This window comes from Heloderma suspectum, chromosome 5, assembly GCF_057233095.1.
Source record: "Heloderma suspectum isolate Gila_16-S chromosome 5, 16-S_ref, whole genome shotgun sequence".
NCBI lineage: Eukaryota > Metazoa > Chordata > Lepidosauria > Squamata > Helodermatidae > Heloderma > Heloderma suspectum.
The window spans coordinates 221,247,150-221,274,861 of NC_139462.1; the positions used below are offsets into that span (position 1 = coordinate 221,247,150).

General features: G+C 41.2%; 1 protein-coding gene across 2 annotated transcripts in view; it reads left to right on the forward strand.

The window, feature by feature from the left end:
- Positions 1 to 27,712, forward strand: part of LOC146345184 (5'-AMP-activated protein kinase subunit gamma-2) — a 73,749-nt gene that overhangs the window by 3,016 nt on the left and 43,021 nt on the right. For both annotated transcript variants that reach the window (XM_084859369.1, XM_084859370.1), the window contains 2 exons: positions 18,262 to 18,371; positions 26,189 to 26,270. In XM_084859369.1, coding sequence (XP_084715495.1) covers positions 18,262 to 18,371; positions 26,189 to 26,270 — 192 coding nt within the window. The remainder of the gene's footprint in view (positions 1 to 18,261; positions 18,372 to 26,188; positions 26,271 to 27,712) is intronic.

A 27,712-nucleotide genomic window follows, 5' to 3' on the forward strand; every position in this document is an offset into this window, starting at 1 on the left:
CCAAAAGGCATTGTACACACCATTGGCAAAAGACAAATACAATACAATACAATGTAGTAATTATTAAATTATGAAATGAGGCATAAAAACTATTCAGCTAGCAAACAAACAAATCAGTCTATTAAAAAATGTAAATGTCTGGGCAAATGGGAACATTTTGATTTGGCGCCAAAAAGAAAGCAAAGTCGGTGCCCATCTTATCTCCCTCGGGAAGGCATTTCAAAGTCAGGGCACCACAGAGAAGGCCTTCTCTTTTGTAAACATGTAACATATTTCTCCCATTGATGGTGCTTGAGAGAAGGCCTCCTCTGATGATTTTAATGCCCAGGCAGAATAATATGGGAGGAGGTGCTCCATCAGATACTTGGGCCCCAAGCCATGTAGGAAACCCTTAAAGGTGATAACCATAAAAACCAGCGCCTTGAATTGGGGCTTGGTAGCAAATAGGGAGCCAGTGTGAGGTTTGATGAATTGGTGTGACATGGTTCCATCTAGTCAAACCAGTCAGAATTCTAGTTGTTGAATTCTGCATCAGTTGGAGCTTCCAGTTTTCTAGGGCAGCCCTGCGTATAATGCATTACAGTAATCCAACCCAAAGGTTATGAGAGCATGGACCACTGTGACAAGTGTATAATGTACTACCAATCTTAAATGCAAGATCCAAAAACCTTGTAATGAAATCCTGTTATGGAGATTACACTGATGTGTGTGTATATACTGAGACCCAATTTGTTTTGGCAGTTGGAACATGTTGGGGTCTGTATAGCACGTATACATTTAGTACAGGCCTTTTTTTCAGGAGGCCTTCAGTATACTTTACTTACTGAACATATGATGTAAACCTACTACATTATGTCACTGAAAGATAGTGTAAATGAAGCTCTTAAAGTATGTAATGTAGAGGCTTCATTTGAACACTCTCTTGAAATCTTTGAAGAACTCTTCAAGGCTTCTTTTGATAAAGTCTACTTCTTAATTAGGTTGACAATAACAAATACTTCTTGTTCTGTCTCCCTTAGCTAAGCTTTTTTTTTTATCAAAACAGATCTTTTTAACAAAGGATTTTTTTCTTTTTTGTAACATTTTTAGAGTTTTAAGGTTAGCCTGTACAACAATTGAAAACAAAGTTCCAGAATGTCTTTGACAAAGGAAAAAAGCTATAAATCAACACATCTTTTGTTTAGACACTTTATCCTACTGCTTCCTTTTATTAGCTGCCGTCCATAATGCAAGATTGACTCTTAGGCTGCAATCCTAAATGTGCTTATTAGGGAGTATGTCCCATTGAATGTAGTGGTATTGGATTGCACTGTCAGTTTCTTCATCACACTGTGCATGGGAAGACTCTTGCAATTGTCCTATGATGAAATACAGTTGGCTCCTGGACTGCCTCATGAAGGAAAGGTCTGATTTTTGATAACTGCTACCTGCATAGTAGTTAGTGAGATCCATGTAGAAACTGGTTTTGTTGATCTCCCAAAGGGATGACTGCAGAAATCACACCTCAGTGGCTGGTAAACCTTGATGAACCTCTCCTGCTTTAATGGTGGCGAGTGTTTGTTTTTATGGATTATCTTTTCCCAGTAGTTATACATATTTAATTTCAATTTAGGGTAGTGCTTTAAAAATGCTAACACTTTGGTCTGAGCTTTGGCTATTTGAATGTCAAGTGTTTTTATCCTTAGATCAAATGATTGTGGTAAAATAAAAAAATGGATACACAACATATTTTTCCTTCCTGACCTGAAGGACCAATAATAAAATATGGCAGCTGTAAGTAGAATGTGGATCTCCCCCCCCCCCCGTTTTTTGGCATTATTAAAAAGGTGATTAGGTGCAACAGAAGTATGGTCCAAGCTAACTATACTCACAATAGACTTTTGTAAGAGGACTTTAGCCAGCATTCCTGAACCTCTTCACCACTCAAAATCTCAACTGTTGCTGTTCATGTGTATCCCTACCCTATTTATTGCATGACAAGTGCCAGGTAGTGTACTTTGGGGCCAGGCGGTGTACCTTGCAAACTGTTGTTTCACCATATATATACTGTGACATTAGGGTTTCTCAATTTTTTGGATTTCATATTGGAGATGGACTATTGTGTTGCCTTTTGCAAAAGTAATTACCATACTCAGTTAACTTTTTGTAAAAATATAAAATTGGCTTGTTTCTGAGAACAGGTTGAACAAAAATTGCTGGAAGTGAGTCTTTCCCTCCCCCATACTGCTCTTCATGATCAAGTTGACTAGCACACAACGAGTGGTTAATGTCTATACTCGACTGCCTCCGCTGTGCTAGGGGGAATGAAATATACAGTCTATTATAAGATTTCTGTGACGTGAGGTTCATGAGTTCCATCTCTACAGATATCTCAGGAGCAGAATTAGCTCCCTGTCTTTGCCTCCTCAAGCAAGCGACCTGGAATGCCCACCTCTGTGCAAGAGACACATATATTCCCCAGTTAAAGTGTGCTACTTGCTTCCATGATCCTTAATCCTCTCCTCAGTTTCATTTGGGAGGTCAGCAAGGAGAGGCTGGTTTAGAGATTGTTCGGGAATAGAAGCCACAAAAACTATATGGCTTCAAAGGGAGAGGAGACTGCTGCCTGGATATAACCATTGTGTCCTGGCAGAAAGTTACTTTGTCTCGCCATTCTCTCCCCCGTAAAAATGCATTGCTCATGTCACTTCCGTGAGTGCTACAGTGTCCCCCTCCAAACTTGCTGTACCATGCTCAGTACAGTGTCAACCGTCTATGCACATGCCCTTTCTACATTGCATTAATATTTTGAACATGAATTATCTCTAGTTTTGATAACTTAATCAATATTTATCTCTGCCTCCAAATAGTACCGAGTTGGGTTGTAAGAAGCCAGGATGCTTTGTCTTTAGAGAGAAAAAAAAGTCTGATTGTTCTAATGATAAATAAAGTATAGGAAACTGTTTAAACCCCATTAGGCAACCCATAGCAGAATTTGATAAGGCATCATAGAGGTATGGTTCTGAAAATAGCTTAAGTCTGTTTTATTGAAGAGAAGATTATTACCTTATTTCATAACTGAAAATTGATCAGTGGCAAAAGCAGTACTGTGGCATTCCTAGGGATTTCTGCTGTCATTATAAAGTCATAGTAGGTTATATGTTTGATCTTCTAATTTTCACAAGTGCCCCGAGGGAACAACTGAGAAACAGGTTCTGTTCTTGATATAGACTCTTCAGTGTTTAAAAGCGGTTTTTTTAAATGATCAAGGTTTGCAATATCTTTGCTAGCTCAGCATGAGGCATTTAGCAACAATTTTGCTTTGCTTAGTCTTATTGTCTGAAACATACTATTGTGTTATAAAAGTTCTTGTCATCACTGTTCAAGCAAATTGAGCCAAAATTCCATTTAATAACTTTTTTCTAAGAACAAAACTGTTAAGCCCCAGCCATATCAGAACCTATCAGTTGTGTTAATTGCCTGGTGCAGAGCTGTAAGTCTGTCTTGGATAACTGGTTCTGCTGCAATGTTGGCTTATATCCATTTCTGATCAGCATAGTTTTGAGAACAAGAAGCAGTAGACAATATACAAAACTGCATTTGTTCTTTGAGGTATCTTTTTACAGATTGGTGGCCACGGATAAAAAGGTTTGTTACGATGCATTCATGCTGTTGGAATAGTATGTTTAAATCTTAAATTGAAGAAGAGGAATAAATGGGAGATGTTGACTTCTCTGACTGTTGGAGCTTATTACTAGTAAGTAATTGTTGCCTTGTGATAACATTCCATGGGGTTTTCTTGGCAAGAATACTGGAGTGGGTTGCCATTTCCTTCTCCAGTGGACCACATTTTGTCAGAACTCTCTGCCATGACCTGTCCGTCTTGGGTGGCCCTTCACGGCATAGCTTATGGCTTCATTGAGTTACGCAAGCCCCTTCGCCACAACAAGGCAGTGATCCATGAAGGGATCACTGCCTTCATGAACTTGAGCACGCTCCGGGAGAGAGCACAGGACAGGAAGGCCTGGCGTGCTATGGTCCATGGGGTCACGAAGAGTCAGACACGACTGAACAAATTGTTGCCTTAAGCTAAACTTATTCTTGTCAGAAGAGCTTGCATTGAATTCTTTAGTGATGAGTGACTTCTTTCTATGAGTGATTGTTTTTGAAATCTAGTTGGAGCAAATTAAATGCACTCAGCTTCCTAGATATTTACATCCTAAAGTCCTACTGTGTTCAGGGGGCTCCCTCCCATATAAATTTGCATAGGATTGTAGCTGAGCTCTTTGGATTTGCTGAAAAGCATCTAGAATGTAAACATTAGACCTGCATTTTTGAAATTTAGAATGTAAACATTAGACCTGCATTTTGAACATTAGACCTGCATTTTTGAGCTCCCTACATCAGTTACTTTATGTGACTTGAATAAGTACACATAGCAGTCCTATTGTCTAATTAAAATGGCTTGGCTGCTGTGGGAACATAGGATTCCAGTGAATGTCAAAAGCATATGAACTGCAGAAAAAGAGGCACTGTGGCAATGACAGCCATTCCCACAGTGACCTGGTTCACAGGTTGTCAACAGCCCATGGTTTGTTAACCATGGGTTATTCAAAATGCAGCAGGAGAAATCATGTGAGTTGGTTCCTATGTGCGCTCCTGCTGCAATAAACAACCCAGGGACACCTCATCCCTGGGTTGTTTATTGTGACATCCGAACCTGGAACCTTGTGTTGTTCTGGGACAAACAGTCCAGAGTTTGAACCTGAGCCCTGGTCAACTGTCTGAATCCTGCTCCAGAATGCTTTTCATTTTGCCCACCAACCCTTTTATTCCATCCATCCACCCATGCCTGCCTCATATTCAGTTGTTTGCCAATATTTAGTAGTTACGTTTCCATCAGACCTGGTTATCTCTCATACATGCACATCACCAATTCTGCTTGTTTTATCACACCAGCAATAACAGAAAGGGGCCATGAGACCCTTGAGCTATTGGGAACTCTCACTCTAGCTTGTGCTTCAGTGGCAAGCCATGGCATGATGTAAAACCTCTGCCGTGGTGGGGTGTTGTGGTGGAATACCTCCTGCCCCAATTCCATACAGTGGGTTTGGAAAGGAGGTGCAGAGTGTGCCCCATCATGAAGACATCTCAGGTGAAGTAACTATCAGGGGAAAAGAGAGTTTTATTGAACAATATTGGTTGTGGTGTGAGTTCTGACATTGCAGAAAAATGGGGATTGCTACGTTTTTCTGGCAGGGTTCCTGTGAACTTTAAAAAGCATAGACAAAGACATAATTGGTATATGTTTCTACAGCGTTATATTTCTGTCTCTCAAGAAACAGCTCTCAAAGGCACAGGAACCTGGAAAAACAACCCTCTTTAGCAATTATTTATTTATCGTATAACACATTTACATCGCATTACAATAAAATATATAGCAATTGTACATAGGAACAGATTTGCCTTTTCTTTGGTTGGTGCTGCAGGCTTTGCCTGTGGTCTGCATGTCACCAGGTGAGGAACATTATTACCTCTGAGTGCTTGAATAGTTGCCTGAGAGGGGATGGGAAGGAATAAAGGGTATAGCGATGAGTAGGAACTGCAACTTCAGACATTTCCTGTAATTATTCATTGAGAGTGAAAGAGGTTGCCTTAGCTCGGGTGCTGTTCCTTTATTTATTTATTTATTTATTGCATGTCTTGGTCACACTGTCCACTTCAGTGAGTGTGCACTCACCTAGTAGTCCTGCTGTCTACATCTGAGGAAACGATGGTATTAATACAATACTCATTCACTGTAGGGAAATGTATTAGATCTATCTCATTACTATTCATTCTCTGATACAACAGATGAATCAGTTATCATAGGATAACAGATTTTTATTCTTAACTGTGCATAATTGTTAAATGTTGTACAGTATGTAGAAAACAAGAATTGTTTCTTAAAGGCAATGTTGATATTCTCAACATTGGGTAGTTGAATGACAGTTCTGGTGAAAATCAGTCTTAGGGCGCAATCTATGCATGTTTAGACAGGAAAAAAAAGCCTACAATTCCCAGCATGCCCCAGCCAGCCATAGCTGGCTGGGACATGCTGGGAGTTGTAGGCCCCTTTTCTGTCTAAACATGCATAGGACTGCAGCCTAAGTTTGGTGTTCTTATAGATGGACGTCAGTTGGAAGGGGGATTCTGATGCTCTTCTGTGCACTTTGGCTCAAGATCGTCTTTGAGGTGTAGGCTCTGACCCATAAATACCATGGGAATTGCTTCTCCGTATACTTCTGTTTCTGAAATCAAAATAGGTGTTCATATCCTCTCTCTCTAAAATTAGAGAGGAAAAAGTTGTTTATGTATATAAGGGGGGGAAGAGAGAATATTATGGGTATATTTGTTTTTGTTTGTTTACTCTTTTATGCAGTGGGTCTGGAAAGGAATGCAAAGTATGTAGAACTGTGAAGGATTGAACTCTAAAACTACATCAGAAATAATGTGTTATTTTGTACAGAAGCAGTCTGTAAAAATTCACCATATTAAGGATATTTCAAATGATACAACATTGTTGTTAGGGATTTTATTATATTTAGCGATATATAAATATCACAAATACTTTTTAAAATTTGTACCCCACCTTTCTTCCAGAAAAAGGCACTCAAGGCGGTCTTATTCAATATAAGGGGGACCTACAATGAAATGTTGTAGTCATAGAATCATAGAATAGTAGGGTTGGAAGGGGCCTACAAGACATTGAGTCCAACCCCCTGCTCAATGCAGGAATCCAAGTCAGAGCATCCCTGACAAATGGCTGTCCAACCTCATCTTGAATGCCTCCAGTGTGGGAGAGCCCAGTACCTCCCCAGGTAATTGGTTCCATTGTCGTATTGCTCTAACAGTCAGGAAGTTTTTCCTAATGTTCAGCCGGAATGTGGCTTCCTATAACTTGAGCCCATTATTCCGTGTCCTGCATTCTGGGATGATCGAGAAGAGATCCTGGCCTTCCTCTCTGGGACAATCTTTCAAGTACCTGAAGAGCACTATCATATCTCCCCTCAGTCTTATCTTCTCAAGGCTAAACATGCCCAGTTCTTTCAGTCTGTCCTGATAGGGCTTTGTTTCCAGTCCCCTGATCATCGTTGTTGCCCTCCTCTGAACCCTCTCCAGCTTGTCTGCATCCTTCTTAAAGTGTGGTGCCCAGAACTGGACACAGTACTCCAAATGAGGCCTAACCAGTGCTGAGTAAAAGGGAACTAGTACTTCCTGGGATTTGGAAGATATGCTTCTGTTAATGCAGCCCAAAATAGCATTTGCCTTTTTTGCAGCCACATCACATTGTTGACTCCTATTCCACTTGTGATCTACAACAATTCCAAGATCCTTCTCTCTTGTAGTGTTGAGCCACGTATCCCCCATCTTGTAATTGTGCATTTGGTTTTTTTCCCTAGGTGCAGACCTTGGCATTTATCCTGATTAAATGTCATTCTGTTGTTTTCTGCCCAGCGCTGCAGCCTATCAAGATCACTTTGAATTTTGTTTCTGTCTTCCAAGATATTAGCTATCCCGCCCAATTTTGTGTCATTGCAAATTTGGTATTTCAGTATGGAGTACTCTGTTCAGGGATCCAGACAATCAGCTATGCCATTCCCCCTCCCCACAGGTTTTCCATCTCCACCGTGCCTCCACCCCGCAAAGTCAGTTAGCATTCCATACCCATTGAACATGCTCAGTCCTTGTTGGGCTGTTTTCATTTTCACCCCATGGCTTTTTCTCTAAAGATTTTTTTGGGTACTTTTGCAGACTTTGCTGTTTCCCCAAGCCTGCTAATAGCTCCCTCTTGTGCATGGATGCTGCCATTTTGGCTACATGAGTGATGGCACTCAAAGCCTGTATATTGAAAAGAGATGGAATTGTAAATTTTATCTTTGAGAATGTAGATGTTGATTTAGTCATAGTTTTTTAATGAATTTGCAGTGTTATATTTGCAGCATTGCTGTTGACACTAAACGTCAGTAATCCTTAAAAGATCTGACTTTAAGGGGGGAAGAGCAGGCAAGAACTAACTGTTCTGCTGTTGTTTGGAACATGGCAAAACAGTATTTACTAGTGGCTCAAAATGCCAGCCCATTTCACAAGTTGTAAAGGTAGGTCAGCATTATTGGTTCTGTCCTCAGGGGGTGGGAGAAATTCTAAATTATCTTACCTCGGGTGGCGGAGGGAGGGTGTTACAATGAGAACCAGTGGAGGTGGCAGCAGTGGCTTTTCTGGGGTGTTCTTTCTTTAAATGCTCTGCCACCTGCACTAGGGATGGACGAAAGTCCTTTACCTGGTCCCGCAGCTTTTTTCGGGGGGGGGGGAGGCACTCCGTTTCTCCCCCTGAAATTCTTGGCGGGTGGGGAGGCGCCCCATCCCTCGCCGCCGAAATTCTGGCCGGGGGGGAGTGCCCCGCCTCTCCGGCCACGAAAGAAAAAAGTAAGGTAAAAAAAAAAAACGTGATAGGCTACGTAAATCTTTACGTAGCCTATCACGTTTTTTTTTTTACTTTGAAATCGCGGCGGCGGCAGCCGGTCGGAAGACCGGCCGCCGCTGCTGAACCGCCGCCGGGACCCGCCGCCGTGAGGGACATTCGCACGAGGTAAGTCCCATCCCGGGGGGGGGGTGTTGGAGAATTTTCCCACCAATTTCGGGGGACCGAATGCGTTGGCATTCGGCCTCCCGGAGATTCGTGGAGAAATTCTCCGACATCCCTACACCTGCCACAATACTCCTCTGCAAATTCCTTGCTTGAATGACGGAACATCATGACCTAGCATTATTCCAGAGGCTGTTCCATCTCTTCCCCGCCCCAGCGATGCCTGTGGAACAGTGCTATGTCCTGATTGATATTGTATCATTGAAGCAAGGCATTTCAAAAGAGTATGATGGCAAGAGTTGGAACTTAGTGCCATCCATTAGTTAAAGAGCTCCCCCACCCACCCAAGCACAAACCCTGCTTATCATAGTAAACCCCCCAGAGCAATCTTACTGATTTTCTCTACCCTGCCCCTCCTCTCAATATTATTTTTTTCTCCCTCCTTTTCTCCCTCCAGCTCCCACTTTTTTCAGAGAAAAAAGCTGAGTCAAAAGATCTATTTATTCTAAACATTATGATTTTGACCTCGACAAGTGACACTTGTTCTTTTTGTATCCCCTTTTCACTACTTTGTGGTAATGATGCTGATGTGACTTACTGGACCCCACCTTATACCTGCTTTCTCAGTCTGCACGTTACTATTGCATTAGACTTCCTTTTGACCTGGTAAGGGCACAATCTTATGCATGCTGGGAATGCTGGGAGTTGTAGGACTTTTTATCTCTAAACATGCATAGGATTGTTTCCTAAGTGACAGTTTAACTTGCATGGTTTTAAACTGCGTCCAGGTCTAAGAGTTGCCCTACTTTGGGAAGACCTGCAACTATAAATAAGTCTGTTTGAAGGCAAAATAAGCACACATTACTTGATTGAGATTTCCTTTTAGCTACCTTGGTTTCTGTACTCTAATGAGCTTTGCAATTGTTGTGAGTAAAACTCCTAATGTGATGGGAGCATATTTATGCTGGCACTGCCCTTGACCTCTGCTATTAGCCTTTGACTATGTTTTTATTCTGTCTCCAGTGCTTATACAAACATGTCCTGCAAACACCTTTTCTCCCCAATGCAGTAGAGCACTACTTCCGTGTTGTTAGCACTTTATTGTTTCCATGGAGAAGGAAGGGTGGGGAAGAATTGGTCTGAGGGCTGTTTGGATAGGGTCCCAAACTGCCTTCTCTTGCATCGACCTATGGCAGAGGCTCTGGGCTCTGTCAGACACTCAGCCAGGAATTGACAGGGCAACCTGCACCTCAGTAACCCCAAGCATTTCAGAAGCCTATGCCTATGCCGATTCTTCCTACTTGCTTTCTGACTGAGGCATCCATCCATCATGTTCCATTGTGAGGAAATACACCTTGGCTTGAGACTCATTAAGAGTCCCCAACCTCCCCAACAAATGGGAAGCATGAATGAACAGAATATACACCTTCAGCCAACCCCAAATCTTCTTCCCTTGAATTAGGATGTAGTGCACATGCTGGCTGTTGAGCATAGTTACTTAGCAGTGGTTTATAAATGTCTGGTTTTCCCTAAACCAATACATTATTTTTACAGTTATGCCAGCTCTTCACAGGTACATCATTTAGCATTTTTTGAACAGGGAAAATGCAGATAACCAACCAGTCATGAAATTGCTGCTGGGTGAAAAAAGGTCTTGATTTTGAAACTGTGAAGTAGGCGAAACTGCACCTTATCTGGAATGCACGTTACATTATTCATAGAAATGTGTGGAACTTCTCAGAGTTGAAAAATTATTGCGTAGAGCGGCCTGATCAGAAAGGGTAATGGAAAAAGATCCCAAGCTGTGTAAAGCCTTATAATCATAGAAGCTAGCTAGCTAGCTTCTATGATTATAAGGCTTTACACAGCTTGGGATCACAATACTAGCTAGCTAGCTTCTATGATTATAAGGCTTTACACAGCTTGGGATCACAATACCTGATGGAGCGCCTCTCCTGGTATGAACCTACCCAGATACTACAATCAACATCTGAGGCCCTCCTCCAAGTATCTTCTCTGAGAGAGGCTCAGAGGGTGGCTGCAAGGGAGAGGGCCTTCTTGGTGGTGGCCCTTCGATTGTGGAATGCTTTCCCCAATGAGGTTCACTTGGTATCTGCATTGTTATCTTTTCAGTGTCAGGTTTCCTCTACTCTCAGGCAGTTGTGAACATATGATTGGGTTTCTTAATTTAGTTGTTTTATTGTGTCTTGGCATTTTATATTTTTAGCTGTTTTAGGGTGCAGTCCTATCGAGATAGATGTCAGCATACGAACTTGGATGCTTGGTGCCTAGTCAATGCAGGTTGGGCGGAGAATGGAGGGGATCCTTTCCTCCATGTGCTTCCCGCCCCGCATTCTTGGCAGCCAGGGCTTTGGAGAAGGAGTGAGAACAGGCCTGGAGGCCCCATAGGAAGCAAAGCAGAAGGGGCTTATGCAGTCTGCTTCCCTCCCCCAGGAACACCCCCCTTTTCACCTGCTGCGTGGTCTGTTTTACAAGCACAAAGAGGCAGTCACTGCGGTTCTCCCCGTGCTGGCTACGAGCGGGAGGGGAGCACGGTTTCCTGGCTCCAAACTTGGAGTGCTGTCTACAAGCGTGGAGCCAGTAAACCGAAAAATTCTGTGGCCCTCTACACAGTGTCTAGTGGCCATAGGATTGCTCTCTTAACTTGTTTTAACTTTTTGTATGTTTTAATCCTTGCTGTAAGACACCTTGGATCTTTTTTGAGAAAGGCATCTAATACATTTAATATTGTTGTTGTTACCAACAACAGTGTGAACTAACAGGGTATCTGACACTTAATCCTCAATATACAAACTTGGCACAAAATCCCATTGCATTTAATGTTTGCTTCAGCTACATGTATAACCTGTTCTCCTAAACTAACTACATGAAAATAAACATATTTGAAACCAGTGGGCCAGTGTGGTATAGTGATTAAAGTACTGGACTAGGACCAGGGAGATCTGGCTCTGAATCTTCACTTACTTAAGAAGCCTTGCTGATCAAATGTCTTTGGCCCAATTGCACACCCTCACAGGGTGGAGTTGAAGATAAAATTAAAGAACCTCTGTGCATGCTTCTATGACCTCCTGAAAAGAGAATTAAAATGTCAGAAATTATGCAGTGTGCTTAGAATTTTGCATGTGTGAGAGAGTGATCCAAGCCAGTATGAAATATGGTAGAAGTCCCATGTTTTCAAATGTTAGGTTTTATATATTTGTGCCAATCCAGTTGTAACATTTGGCTGCTTCATGCATTAATTTTTCCAACATAGCAATAATTGTGCAATGTGAAACCAGAGGTTCAAATCTTAGCAAGGTTGAGGGTAGGTTCTGGCATGTGTTTATCATACAAAGACTCCACAGAGGCTCCTAGTTTGCCTAGCACTCCCCTCTGCATTCATACACATGCATATATGAAGCACATGGTTCTGGTGATCTTTGTTAAATCGTTTAGCGTAACATGCCACTAAAAAACATCTGTCTTTACCTACCCATGAAACTTGCACTGTTTACTCCCCAACCATGTTGTTTTCTAACTGGGGTGGGTGGGTAGCAGGGAGGGCACCTTCCTTCTTTTGGAGCTCTGTACTCCCTAAACCATACCCACTTAATTGATTTTTCTCATCAGTAGGTTTTTTTTTTAAGGTTCATAGATTTATATGGCTATTGCAGTAGGAATTAGTTGCCTCAAGGGGTTAGACATTTTATAGATGATATATACATGTTTATTGTGCCCAGGGTTTAATAATACATAACAATGTGTATCTGTGAGCTATTGCTGGCTGCATTGAACAGTTGGCACCAAAACTTTGTATTGAGTAATAACACAGCTGTTCAGCTGCTAAAGAGTGCAAGTATATGGCAGACATTTTACTCCCCCATCACTGAAGTCTGGAATGCCCTCCTAGGTGCGAGTAGTGAAAAGAGCCCAAATTGTATTGAACCACTAGCAAGATTTCCACTTTCCTCTCACTACACACTAACTGAAAAAACCACTTCATGCTGAGCAGAACCAGTCATGTAAATAGCTTCTTGAGAGTGAGGTTAGATGTTATAGTATTAGAGCAGTAGGGCAGATTGGGAGTGCCCTCGCTAGTTCAGTCCAGATGTTATTTATTGAAAAAGGTCACATACTGGTAAATAAAGGGTTCTGCAAGTTTGTAGCAAAAGCCAGCTATGGATGGCACTTCATTCAGAATAAGTCCTCCAATTTTGTGACATTCTGTTTGTACTATAATTGTCTTAACTTGTAGCTACACAGTGTGGACAACATTGTGAATAGTTTAGAACTGATTTTTCATGAATGCATTTAATTAAAAAAAGTGGTTAAACTACCACACATGTTTATAAAGACTTTTTCTCAGGAGTCTGTTCGTTCAAAACCATCTGCTTACAGAAAAATAATGATGCTTTGCAAGATAGTTCTTAGTATAACTACTGAATGATTTCATTGTGATGCAGCTCCAGCCTATATTTAAAGCTTTCAATGAATGAATACAAAAATGTTTTCCTTTTGGGATGTGGTTTCCTCTTCTTGAAGATTTACTTGAAATGGCAAACTAAATGCAAGTTAGGACTGAATGCCAGTGAAAAAACAAGCATTTGTCCATATGGTTAGTAGCTCATGCGTGGGCCAAATGAGATGTTGCCCTCCATGACCTGCTTTGCGTGACTCGACAACCCACCTTGGGTGAAAAATGATGGTGAGTTGTTGTGATGTCTGAACCCAGCATGGCTTCCACAGCGTGGCTTATTTTTCATGAAGGAGCCACCCTGAGAACCCATAGCTCATTGATGGTTTGTTCAGGGTGGCTTGTTGTGATGTTCGAACCTAGCAGGATAATAATGGACAGGCAGTCTTGGCTCTTACGCAAGATCCCGAAAATATATATTTTTAAAGAAGTTTGCAGATGCATTAACACATTCATAAGATCTCAGAAAATTAATTTTATTTCGTGATCTGATACAGGGATAGGGGGGGAGTTTCCTTCCATAGCCGGCAACCCCAGCAGACCAGTTGCAGGGTTCTGATGGTGGGATGAAGGAACTGAGGAGTTCTGTTGCAAGGGTGTCTGGGATACATGCTGGGAGCCGGCAGGAGGACTGAGCTGGGAAACAAGCCATTGAAAGCCTCAGAACGCCCGATCGTCTTTTGGGTTAGCGAGGATACAACCAGCCCATGGTGGCTTATTCTCAGGGTGGCTTAGCATGACATGCAAACTTATCCAATGTGTTGCTGCCACTGAAAATGGTAGCTGCATGGCTAGTCCTGTCCCCCCACCCCACATAGCCTCTTGTAGATCTTGGCTCTTGACATAACATTGAGAGCCAGTGTGGTATAGTTGTTAGAGTGTTGAAGTGGGACTTGGGAAACCCAGGTTCTAGTCCCCACTTGGCCAAAAGGTCATTGGGTGACTTTGGGCTTGTCACTGACTCTCAGCCTAATCTACCTCACAGGGTTGTTGTGAGAATAAAATGAAGAGGAGGAGGACCATGTACATTGCCTTGGGCTCCTTGGAGGAAAGGTGGGATATAAATGTAACTAAATAATAATTCCCCATTTCCCTAGCTCTCCTCCCCCCTTCGCCCACCAACAGTTACTAATAAAGAATGGGAAGAAGGAAAAAGGCACAACAGTTGTGTTAGACCAGGGATGACCAACAGACGGCCCCCAGGCTGCAGCTGGCCACCTCCCTGACTTAATCCTGGTTTCCACCCCACCATTCTGCTGGTCACAGTGTGAATTATCTTCACTTTATTAGGGAAAGGCTTAAACAGTTCATTTCTTGACTTGGGGAGGCTCAGTGTATCAAAGTTTGAGGCTTGCCTTAGGTGTAAGAGGTTGTAGTTCTGGCTTGGAGTGCTTTTTCATAGACTAGCAAGTGTTTACATAAGAATTCTTACAAAAGAAAATTCAGGGTCATGCATGGTAATTCTAGTTAGTCAGTATGTTGAAGATAACAAGGAAAGGGTCTTGAAGATCATGAACTGTCGCCACCAGCAGCCATTCCAGCAGGGAGATGAGAATGGGAAACAGGGCCATTCCATCTACCCTGCTGAAATACATTTTTCCTCCTCTTCTCTCCCCATTCCTTTTTCCTTGCATGTTGTGTCTTGTTAGATCTTGTTTTACTCACTGTATGTAAGCTGATCCAGGAGCCTTTTCAGCTGAGGAGTGGGATAAAAATACTTTACATAAATGATTTAAATAAATAGGAATGGATGAATCTGTCAGTTATGATGTCTCCCACATTTAATTTTCTTTCTTAATCTCAAATTCTTTCCATACCACTTATGAAGAAACTTTGGTAGGTTCTTCTCGAAAACCAAACTGAGCAATATTCTTAACCCATCTGCACGAGCCAAATTCAATAGGCACAGCTGTTCCCAGCATGGAGGGGACCACATTGTACCTACCTGTCATATAGCTTTTATGATGGGGGGCGGGGGAGAAAGGCAGCAACTGTAATTCAGCATCACAAACATGATTGAATACACAGGGATTCAAAGTCAGGCATTTAAGAAGTAAACACTCAAAACCCTTCATCTGGATGAATGCATTTGTCAGTTTTGCTTTCTTCTATGGTCGATTTCTTTTCAATCTCATTTTTTCATTATAAAGACATTTGCGAATTTGGTATGTTCTTATCCAAAAACAAAGAGGACAAATCCTTCCATAATCATGAACGGTATAAAGAGCCCTCTAGCTTTTATATATTTTAACTTATTCAATGTTAACAATTTCTCTCATTGTTTCTTATACCAAAATACCAAGAAAAATGGACAATTAACAATACTTGATTCCATATCATTATATTAAATAAATCTGAAATACCTCAAATATTCTTACATTTTACAAATTTAACCAAAATTTAAACCCCCCCAACTATTTTGTAAGTGATATATTATAACTTAAGGTAGTCAGATTAATATTGGGGAATGTTTGACCCCACAGCTTTTTAATTGCAGAGCTTGGGCTGAAAGGCCCTGTATGGTGTAATACGCATGCAGTTGTTATGTCTTTCTTGCTGATTTTTTCTTTTATCACAGGGCTGGCTCTTTTTTCTTTTTTGTTATTGAGCAAAGCACAATATTTTGTATCTGGAAAACTGCAATTTGATTCTTCGCCACCTCCACAATAGCACACTTGTTGCTACTAAGATAGCTGTGTGGAGTGTGTCTCGAATGTATGTTACAGGCACCAGCTGTAATGAACATTGAACTCCATCCCCACCTACACACACATGCCTGCACAGCTCTGTGAACTGTTCTTAAAAGGTTTTGCTTTTCATTATTTCTCTCAAGTATTTGTTGTACAGCTCCAGTACAACCATTTAGTGATCATTTTTTTAAAATGATGACAAGCAGCAAAGCTATGCCCCCATCATTCTGCAAATCTTCTGTTTAGTTTTTGGAGACTGTGTACTTCCCATGACCCCTCCTGTTTCAAGTTATGCTCCAGCACATTTTGAAATGCAGCCACAAGATTATACCTATAGCAAGCCTACCATGCCCCCCACCCCCACTTATTACGTGCTAATGGGATGTCACCTTTTTTCAATGACAGTAGGATTGCTGGGAATATTGTACATAGGCTAAAATGCATTTGGGCGTACTTTGATCATGAGGGAAAGGTGCTTAAGCAGCAGCGCTATCACTCTGAAAGCAATTCATGAAGTTTAGATAAATTGGCCACATCAATGGGACACTCTTTAAATAAATCCATGATAAACCTCTACATTGTTTTTTAATGTCATGCTTATTAGGTGCCTCATGGAGGAGACATCTGAACAGCTATTAGCCATGATAGCTAAATAGAACCTCTATGTTAATGGGCAGTATACCTCTGAATACTAGATGTTGGGGACAAAAAGGAGAAGACTGCTGCGTTCAAGTTATGATGCAGTAATTGGGTACTGATCTAGAGGAGTATTGGGTGACTTTTCAGTTGACCACATGGACTACAGCAGCCTTACATAACTCATTGGATAGGCATTCAGTGGATAGGCACTGAGCATCTGGACAAGGAATAGGCATTGAGGGCTGGACAAGGAATACAGAAAGGGGAGTTTGTTTATGAAAACTGCCTTGGACCAGGGATGGGGTCCAACCCTGGCCTCTAGTCAGGCTAGGAGGGAGAGGCTGGTGTTATAACTGAATTCCAACTCTGAGGCCCTTTACAGTAGTTGTCTGGAAGGGAAATGAGGCACAGGAAGTTGCCTATACACAGTCAAACCATTGGTCCATCTAGCACCGTACTGTCAACACTGACTGGCAGCAACTCTCCAGTGTTTCAGACAAGAACCTTGCCCAACTCCTACCTGGAGATGCCAAGGAATGAACGTGGGATCATTTGCATACATTCTGCCACTGAGATGCAGCCATGTCCCAGGGCTTGCAAACAAAATTACTTCTGGGGCAAGCTTCATACATGCCCTGCTTGGATGTTCTGCAGTTGCATCTGGCTTACCACTGCTAGAAGCAGGATAGGCCCTGGGCTAGATAGGCCCTTACACTGATACAGAAAGGTGTTTTCTTCTTGTGGTGATACCCCACTAAGGTAATTTATCTATACAATTTCACTTAGAGTGACATAAACCAGCCTTGTAAATAAGCCCACAAAACTTACTAGCCTGTCAGTAAATGTTCTCCCTCTTGCAGCAGCCCACTGCCTTTCTAAGCTGAGTGCAGAGGAGAAGGCTACCTTCCAGCAGTAGCCTACTTGGTTAGTACGCTGGCGCAGAGGAAGTACAGAGTGCTTCATCCCTCCTTCATTGGCTGCTCACTCACCTACACCTCTCCTACATGCAGTTACTTGTTGCTTATGGTTACCAGACTAAATCTTAAATACAAGGCAGATGTAAACATTTGAATTCTTTAGTTCCATCAGGTGGGATAAGCTTTAAGGAACTGTAAGATATAACCGTTGTTTAACACACTTAACAATGTCTGTAGTAGTTTTGAATGGTGATTACATAGAAAATAAGTCTTGTTTCCCCCCACCCCCAGCAATTTACCAGATTTATATAGTAGTTCGTTTTTTCTCTTCAAAGAAGTGGCAGTGCCCCCAAATGTCAAACTCCAAGATAGTCCAAAACAAATACATCGTATTAGACTGGGATAAATGACATCCCGTTAAGGATCTAGTTAAGTATAAATCTAATAACCTAACGTTGAATAGATTTTTTTTTTTTTACATTTGCTGTGTGTGCGCTTTCGGATTCAATTTACGGTAGACCAGTTTGGGTGACTGTTAGAAAAGGGATCAATAAAATCCTTAAATAGTTCAGTAGTAGTGTAAATGTTGTGGCCTAAAGTACATTTTGCTAAGAAGGAAGCACAGACATTAGATTTCTTCTGTTATATTCCTGTGTGCATGTCTCCGCAGTGTCAGATCAAAAACAGATCTTTCTGCCATTTCGACCTTTTCACCCTAATCTGTACTTTACCTGAAAGACATGAATGTAAGAAGAAATGTCAGAACTTTAGCTGTCAGTTAGAAAAGAGAGGTGGGATATATTATAAACGAGAATTTAGAAGAAGCCTCAAATATTGAGAATTCCACTTTGCACTTTTAAAAATCTGAATAGCATCCAAATGGTTTGTGCGTTTTCTTAAAAAAAACAAAAAAACCTTTCCAATGTTTTCTTACAGCTGTTGGCGAATCAGAAAGTGACATCTACATGCGATTCATGAAGTCACATAAATGTTATGATATTGTTCCAACAAGCTCAAAGCTTGTAGTTTTTGACACTACGCTACAGGTGAGTTCTCCTATTTCAGATCCCTTGCCTTAGAGTTCTTTGCCCAGTTGAATGTATGTATAGTAATCTGAAACGGCTATATGGGATTTGATTGTCTCTTATGAAAAAGATCATCTTATTTTCAGAACCCTATGTTGCATGTCACGTCAGACTTTTGAAATTTGCAGAGGCTTTTAAAGTTGTATAAAGGAGCATTCTTCCTCTTTCATTTCTAATGGGCCGTGGAACTTCACTTCCTTTTAAATGGAAAAAGACTGATGACAAGACCTTCAAAGTATCTTTGTGTATTTATAGAAATATAGCTATCAAATGTAAAATACTCTGAAACATTGAGCAGATGGTGTCCATCTTTGGTTCTGTAAACTATATGCCTGTAGGCTTCAAATTCATTCATTTATTTATATCTCTAAGAAGCCCAAGTCGGTGTACATATTCTTTCTCTCTGTTTTATCCTCACAACAACTCTGTGAGGTAGGTTAGGCTGACAGTCAGTGACTGGCCAAAATCACCCAGTGGCAGAGTGGAGACTAGAACCTGGGTCTCCCAAGTCCCAGTCCAACATTCTAACCACTACACCACACTGGCTTTCAGATATCTTGACAAAGTTGTTTTTTAAAGGCTTGCTTGCCAGTATTTACCATTAAGCCCACTAAACTTTAATGTATGTATTTATGTTATGTCATAAGTAAGTATGCTATAAGACATTGTCCTTGCTGACAGAAGAAGCTCTGCATTACCATTTTTTTTCTTATAGCACCCTATAAAGTTGGGAAATAGCACCAGGGATAGCAAAAGCAAACACAAAGACAGACCCAAATAATGCAAAAACTGAAGTTCTTACCTTTTTTACTCCTACATGTAGCGGTATAAACTCAGTATAGTACTCGAGCTCTGTTTATAGAGAGCATCTCCAAACCTTCCCCACTCCCCGTTTTCAAAAAAACAGGTTGGACCTCTTCGGTGCAACTAAGACACAACAAAACTGAATCAACTGGCACCATCCATCCTTTTGGAGCACCAGTGGGAAAGGGAGGAAGAAGAGCTGGTGGCATGCTTTTATGATCCCCAAAGGAAGGGGTGCCAGGGAAGCAAAAAAGCAGGTCATCTTACTCTGTTGGTCTCAAGCAGTCTTCAGTACAGGAGCACATGGCTGCCTTTTTAATAATCAGTAGATAGGGAGGGGAGGGACACACAAATCCTCTGCTTCCTGACAACTGAGAGAGGAACAACATTTGGTCTTCGACCTAAAGATGGAACTCATTCCTGTCTAAGGAACTGCTTGGGATCTATAGAAAAGCTCATTTTGGTCTAAGGACATTGGCCTTAGTAGTGTTTTATCAAACAACAAGTCAACATCAGTCATCCTTGCTCAGGATGTGTGAGGTGTGATGGGTAGCCTCAGGCTCTAGATGTTAAGCCATCCAGTCTTGTATATTGTCATATTTACTATAACCAACATTAAGCCCATAGAATTGGGCAAGCCATAAATTGAAATATAAAAAGGCATAATAAATGCATAACAACTTGAACATTCTAGAGCCCATTTCCAATACATTTGTGTTTTGCAAACAAGAATACACTGATTGTAAACTGCCCTGATGGCATTTGCCACTTGGGCAGTATACATATCCAACAAACAAATAAAACACTATTCCCACCAGTTAATTTTGAAAAAAGGCAAGCATGTTTCTTAAGACTAGATCTTTGTGTGCAATAGCATAAATCAGAACTTAAATGGACTATTTGGCACATTATTCGATGGATTGCAAGGCAGAGTAGATCTGAACTTGCAATGTCCTTATGTTCTGTACTTCAGGAGTAGAAATACGTTCTTGGGAATTTCCTTAGAAAAATCTTTTAATCTGATCTCCACCCCCCACCCCCTTTACAGGTTTGAGTCAACAATAGAGCAGTGAATAAGCATTCATTGAGAATATATTCGATTTGAAGTGCTATTTTTCCAAGAGACATATGTGTTCCTTACAGATAATACTCTTATTTTAAATTAACTACATTGACCATAAACTAGTCTTGTTAGTTGACACAAAATCTATCCCTTGCTTAGTAAATTGGCTTCAAAAGTAATTTTTCATTTTAAACAAGCCCATGCATGTTACTAGAAATACATCCTTTTATCATCTAGTGACATGATCTTCTTGAACTTAATAGCAAATAAAAACAAGCTCTTGTCTGTGTTGACAGACAAACCTTTGGATATAATGCATTCCTTTGTAAAGGTAGGAGATAAATTCTTAAACTGCTAAGCTAAGTCTTTGAAATGAACAAAAGCATATTATCATCCAGATAGCCAATGTGTAGTACAAACCATCCAGAGAACACCACAACACCCATCGTTCTAGACCATCTACCCCACTGGCTGTGGGTGATGGAACTTGCAGTCCAAAACATCTGGAAGGCACCATGTTGGGGCGGATGGCCTAAGGGAAGCTAGGCTTTGTGTTTACAATTTCCTTCTCACAGGATTAAACCTGACACTAAAACTCTGATTCCCCCTTTTGGATAATTGATTAGAGGTATGGGAGGATTCAGCTCATGTTTCAGCTGATTATGCAGTGACATTCTTAAGCTGCAATCCTATACCCATTTAGTTGAGAGTAAGTTTCCCTGAGCTCAATGGGACTTATGTCTGAGTAGACATGCATAGGATTGTACTGTTAGGGCGCAATCCTATGGTCGCTAAACAGCAGCTAGACAGCCATAGGATTTTTCAATTTATGGGAACTGACCTCAGAGCCAGTGTTTGAAGGTCAGATCCCAGAAAACCGCCTCCCTGCCCCCACCACCTCATAAGAGGCGCGGTTTGTCCCCGGCTCCATGCTCGTAAGAGGAGCAGGGGAAAAGGGGGTGTTCCTGGGAGTGGGGAGGGGATGGTGGAAGCATCATTACGACATTTCCTATGCACCATCCGGCCTGCCCCTGCTCTGACCCCACCCCGACTAGGCAGCCGAAATCAGCCGTCGAGCCGCTAATGAAGGGAGAAGATCTTCTCCGCCTGCCCTGCATTGGATAGTCGGTTGCCTCTGACTTGGGAGGCGGCCAACTATCCCCATTGGATTGCACCCTTAGTCACCAGATAATCCAGTTCCACATGGGACAGGTCATATGAACAGCTGTGCCATGCCACAAAATGTACGTTCACCATGTTCTTTTCAGCAAGCAGTATTGGATTTAGTGACCAGTGCAGGGATGAAGTAACCAGAATCGATTGCATAGTTGAACCACTTCTGACAGGGCAGTTCCACACTGATCCTACCATGATGGAGACCAAACGAAATGCTGGCTCTAACTCCATTTCAAGGGTGTAGCCATTTCAGTCACGGGAGACCAGCACAGGCTTTGAGCACTGTGTTAGTTGGGTGGAACAGAAGTGGTGAAGCATAGGAAGCTGTCTTATACTAGATCAGGCTCTATTTGTTAATCTAGCCCAGTGTTGTTGACTGTGGCAGTGACTCTCCAGGGTCTTTAGCAGAGGTATTTCTTATCACCAGCTATCTGATCCAGGGATTGTACCTAGAAATTTCTGCATGCAAAGCATGCCCTCTACCACTGAGCCATGGTGGAACAGAATATATGATCCTTAAAGGGGGAGACTAGGCACAATAGAACAAGCAAAATAACTTGCAGTTAAACCTTTCTGTCTTTTGTTGCCATCTTGTTCAGAATATGACCATGATTCATAGATGAGCACTCCTTACCAAAATGTGTTTGCACTATGGAACTCTTGGCAATATTATTTGTGCCCCTAAAATATTAAGCCAGTAACTATTCCAAAAGGTGAAATGTCCTTTGAGAGATACCTTTTAGTTATAGGCTTAAATAGACAAAGAACAAAAGTTACGCTTGACAAGTTTTGTGTCTGAAATCTTGCTCTTTAAGTCAGCTACAGATCACAGTAAGATTGATAAATGGGCTGCTTTTGGACAGGAGGAGGCAGTCAGAAGTGCCTTTGTGCTGTCTGCAGCTAGAATTATAACTGGTCATGTAACCTGTGTGGGAAGATAAGGGAGGGTGGGAATGGCTACTTCACTTCAATTCAGTGCCCTGAATTGAATTCAGTGAAAGATTTAATCTTTCTCCCTATTTTGGAAATGCTGATGTTGAATCTCTTTGTCCTGTGGATAATAAGATAGACTCAAAGTTCAGCTACTTGGCTGTAGTATCTCTGCTACAGTCCTCTAATAGATGTAGCCCAATCCTATTAATGTTTGCTCAGAAGTAAGTGCCATTTTTTTCAGTGGGTCTTACTCATAGATAAGTGTGCATAGGATTGCAGCCTTACTCAGTTGATATTGGTGTGTCAAGTTCTTCTGTAAGCTTAGGAAAAGGTCTGATCTAAAGTTTCTAGACAGATACCTGTACAAGAGCATTAAAAGATGCAAATTAAAATTCATAATCTTTAATTTGTTACAAAGGCAATAGGTTGAAGAAATATGCTACGTTTGTGGGTCAGTCTGTTCTCCTTTGCTAAGCAATGTGTTATATGTGTGTGTTGTGCTGCAGGTTATGTGATCAGGCCATTGTCTATTTGAGGTGACCAGAATATTTTGGATTTGTAACAAAGACATATAGCTACTATGTCCCCAAAATTCATGGTGGAATGCTCTGGGGGTTGATTCCACACTAAGTTTAGTCTACTAACAAGGAGCTCAAATGATAGGCAAGAAACAAAAATACGATGGCTATTTTGTTGTGGTGGTGGTTTTGGTTTTTACAGAACAATCCAACCACTAATCAGCATTTTGCCTGGTTCGCACATGACGATAACTTGTGTGTTATTTAACCATGTGTTGTCAGGGACGAGCAGGAGCAATCAAATGCACGACCTCTGGAAAACCTGTGGTCTCTGTGGTTAACTCTGGGTTGTTTAGTCCCCAAATAACCCAGAGTGTCTGGGTTCGGATGTCATGCTGACAACCTACGAAGGGGGCAATCTTAGGTTGTTAAAGTCATCATAGCTACTGGTGCTATTTATCAAGAGAAGGTTTTGCATCACTTAGGGCAGAATCCTATCCAGATAGGCAGCCACCTCCAAACTCGGAGGCGATCACCTATCCAAAGCAAGGTAGGAGAAGCACAGAGGGGATTGTTTCCTTGGTGCTTCTCCTGCCCTACATTTTTGGCTAGACAGCCGATTGTGGCTGTCTAGCTGTGGGAAGACGGAGCAGGGAAGGAGGCTGCTGCATGACACATTGGATGTGTCGTACAAGCATTTCTGCCCACCCTGGAACGCCCCCAGACATGCCCCTTTTTGGCTGCTCGGCGCAAGCATGGAGGACAGGGTTTTTGCTGTCTTGGAGGCAGCGCGGAAATGGGGGGAGGTCGGTTCTCTGGATTTCCGGAAAACAGGCTATCCTATGGCCATCTAGCCACTGTCTAGCGGCCATAGGATTGCTCCCTTAATGACCCAAAATTGAGAACAAAACAACTTGGGACCGGTATTCCTGAGAGAACGTCTTCTCCCTTACCAACCGGAGGTCATCAGAGGGCATGCTGCTGGTGGTTCCACATGGATCTGTGGCCTGATTGGAATCCACCTGGAGAAGAGCCTTCAGTGTGGTGGCCCTCTTCCTTTGGAACTCCCTGCCCCTGGAGGTCAGGCAGGTGCCAACACTGTTGCTTTTGGCGCCTCCTGAAAACAAGCTCTATTCCAGGAAGCATTCCTTAACTGACTAGCCACAGTTTTTATTGGCATTCTGTTTTTTAAGAGTAATTTTAATAATGGTATTTTTATCTTTTTACTATTTTACCTTTTATGTTCACTGCTCTGGAATCTGCTTTAGTTATGGAGTGGTATATAAATGTTGTAAATAAATAAATAAATAAATAGTGCCATTTTTTACTCTTGTTCTCTATTTGCAGTCATGAATTAAGCATCCTAAAAAAAATAGTTCCCTTGTTGTCTGGTTCAGTTAAGTTTGATTCATTGTGCAAACCTAAGCATGCTTACTCAAAAATAAATCCCGTTTGAATTCAATAAAGCTTACTCCCTAGTAACTGTGTTCAAGATTGCAATCTCAGTTATCTGAGCTAGGTTTTAGCTTTTACAAAAGAATGGGCTTGGTTGGTTGGTTTTTTGATACCTGACAAAGTACACAAACAATTATATGTGGATAAAGAATTCAGATTATTGAAAAAGGGATGGAAACTCAACCCATGAATGAAGTGAAAATGAAAAGTATTGGGCAAAGATGTTTGGTTTGGAATTCTGAGTGTTTTAACCTGTGCTAAAGTATCTTAAGAATTCTGTATTTAGGGAAAGGAGGATACGTGGGTACACACTTCAAAAACTCAGTTCTCCTGAGCCTGAAAGATAAATGACGTGGGTATAAATGGATAGGATATCAGTATAAATGACAATGGTAACGTCTGTATTTAAACTACACTCTTACAACACTGAGAGGCATAGAATCATAGAATAGTAGAATAGTAGGGTTGGAAGGGGCCTATAAGACCATCGAGTCCAAGGGCAATTAACTTTTTACATCAAAAATGTTTTTTGGGGTGTAATGTGGATAGAAATGTATTATTCTGAGCAACACTTGAATACAGTAATTAGACATATTTGTCTGAATTAAAGTACCTAATGAAGACCAGTGCATGTGCCCATTACTCTAGGGTCAGTGAGACTGCCAAGAGGACACAATGACAATTAAACACACACACGTACGCGTCTTTGAAGAATTTGACTCTAGGAATCTGTGCCCCTTTGTACCATAGTTGTTTTACTATAGGTTTTCTAAACTATGGTAGACTATCCAAGCCATAGACTAAGATGGAATATTTCAGTAGTATGTGTCAATATAGTTTCTCTTACAATGTCCTCTCTTTTTAAGTGCCTGCAGTAGAAAGCAAGAAGATTGCAGTTAAACTTACTTCTGAGCAAACATGGTTACAAATTGGATTGTAAGTCGGTTTTACTTGAGAAGATGTGATCTCTTATCTAGTCAATTTCACAATCTGATCAAATCAGTCATCACAATAGAGTCGGTTTCACAATGCAATCTAGGCAGTTTGACAACCCTGCAAAAACTTGCTGGCTTGATTTTGTGGGCTTGCTAGTCTTCTCTTTCCTGTATTAATGGATTTTCTGCAGTAAGAGAAAAAGACTGAAGAAGCAGTGGAACAACATGGGAGCATTACAACTGGATGATGTAAACATCAGGAACCTCCGTGAAATTCCGTGGATGAGGCATGGCAATTGCACATTAAAAGCCTCAGCTGGAAGCACCCAAAATCTTGGGTCAAAAACCATATAGTTCTGAAACAAATTAAATATGTAGCACATAAATTCCCACATTCAAAAAGATAATTTCATGTTCTAAATGTATATTCCTCTTGAACATTGGTAGTACTCCTTAAAATAGTTTATTGACTTTGAGTGAATGATGATAAATGAATCTCTTAATATTGGCTTATATTAAAAGTAGCTGAACTTGTCTGAAAAAATCCATTGGAAAATGATGCAAGTTTATTATAAAATAAGTGATTTCCATATCCTTGAATCTTGGAAGCTGACAAGAGGAGCCAAAAGAATAAAAAAATGTCCAGTCCAGTTCAGAGATACAATTGTAATGTCAAATTGAAGGAGTAAGTGAAATATGAGAGAGGAGGTCTTGATGCTTCAGTGTGTCCATTTTGTTTTTTTGGGTTTTAACTCATGATTTATCAAGAGCGGAATTTTAGCCAGGACATACTTCTCTTGCAGTTGTTGCTACTTCTAGCATGACTTTCAAAAATAAGCAATATGCTTCTTGGTATCACCCTTTTAATTACTGCCTTATGTTTCTCTCTTTCAGGTAAAGAAGGCTTTCTTTGCCTTGGTGGCCAATGGTGTTCGAGCAGCTCCACTGTGGGAGAGTAAAAAACAAAGCTTTGTAGGTAGGATAATATTTATTAGTATAGAATTTTGGAGTAGAGATATAACTCCCATGGTATAGTGGAATGGGATATAATTTCTGCTTTCTGTTGCCCTTCAATTATTTGTTTTCTACTCAAGAAATAAGGCTTAGGTCTTGTTCAGGTGTAATAAAACGGAAGTTTCTGACTATGTGAACAAGTCCCAACAAGCCCTGGGCTTGTACACTTACCTGTCTTGTCCTTTTCTTTCATGCCAGCGAGCAGGAGATTGAGAGCGTCTGACTTTAAGCAAACTGTAGTTCCCTGTGATGTCTGAATTCAAGGGAACTGTGCTTTGTTTAAAGCATAGTTTGAGAACAAACCAATATCACACTGTGGTTTCAGATCCTGGTTTATTCACTAACTAGAATTTAAACAAACCATAGTCCCCCAAGTTCAGATGTCACTGGGAGTTATGATTTCATTAGAAGTAGAAGCTTCCTAATCTTCTCACAGGGGACAGGTGAGTGTGCAATTGAAGGCTTGCTACCACTCATCCACATAGCAGGAAACCATGGTTGTCCATTACATCTGCAATAGACCTCAAATCACAGGATGGATTGCAAAGAGAGATGAACATGTGTGATGGGGGAGGGAAGGGTGTTATGTATTTGGGTTTTGATATTGACATTTTCAAAGATTGGGACTCTGGATGCTTAGTGGATCCTAAAAGCAGAGCTGGAAAAAAATGTTTCAAATTCCAGGGAGCCAGCATCACTGTTTTAGGACCCAATCCTGCAGAGAGTTGAGAAGTGATTCCTAGGTGCAAACAGCAGTATTTTGGGTGCTTGAGAATTATTTTCAACATTGTCTAAGTAATTACCATTACAAGTCAAACAGTTTCTATTACATGAAAAGTCCCATTAGCTTTATTTTAAAAATCCAATTTGATGTTTTTCCCCCCCACCCCGGAACATCTTTCTAGGCCTTGCTTCCATGATGAATATGCAAAATCATTTTTTTAACAAGATGTAATCTGCTGCTGCTACATCTGACTGCATTTTATGGGACTCTGTGGCTTGGCTGTTTCCATTTTCTCTTTAACCCACGGGCCCTCCAGGACTCTGCTTCTTGAAAACTATTTCTGATTAAAGCACTCTCCTGTGTATATATGCACCAGTGGACTAATAATAAAATGCATGCCCTGGGCTTATAACTTGCTTCTCTGATGTATAAAGGCATGGAATCACATACCTAAGAAAAGGATTCAGACATAATCTTTAAAAAATAAATGCTCTACCACTGAGCTATGGCCTCTCCCTTGCAGCATTAGAGGCTATTCTAGTGAAATTGCAAACCATAATCTGGCGCTATGAGAACAAACCCTAGATGCCCAAAATATCTGGAGGGAACCAGGCTGGGGGAGGCTACTCTATCAACTCTTAAATTGGGTTGTAATATTTAAGCAGTTAAAAACTCATTGG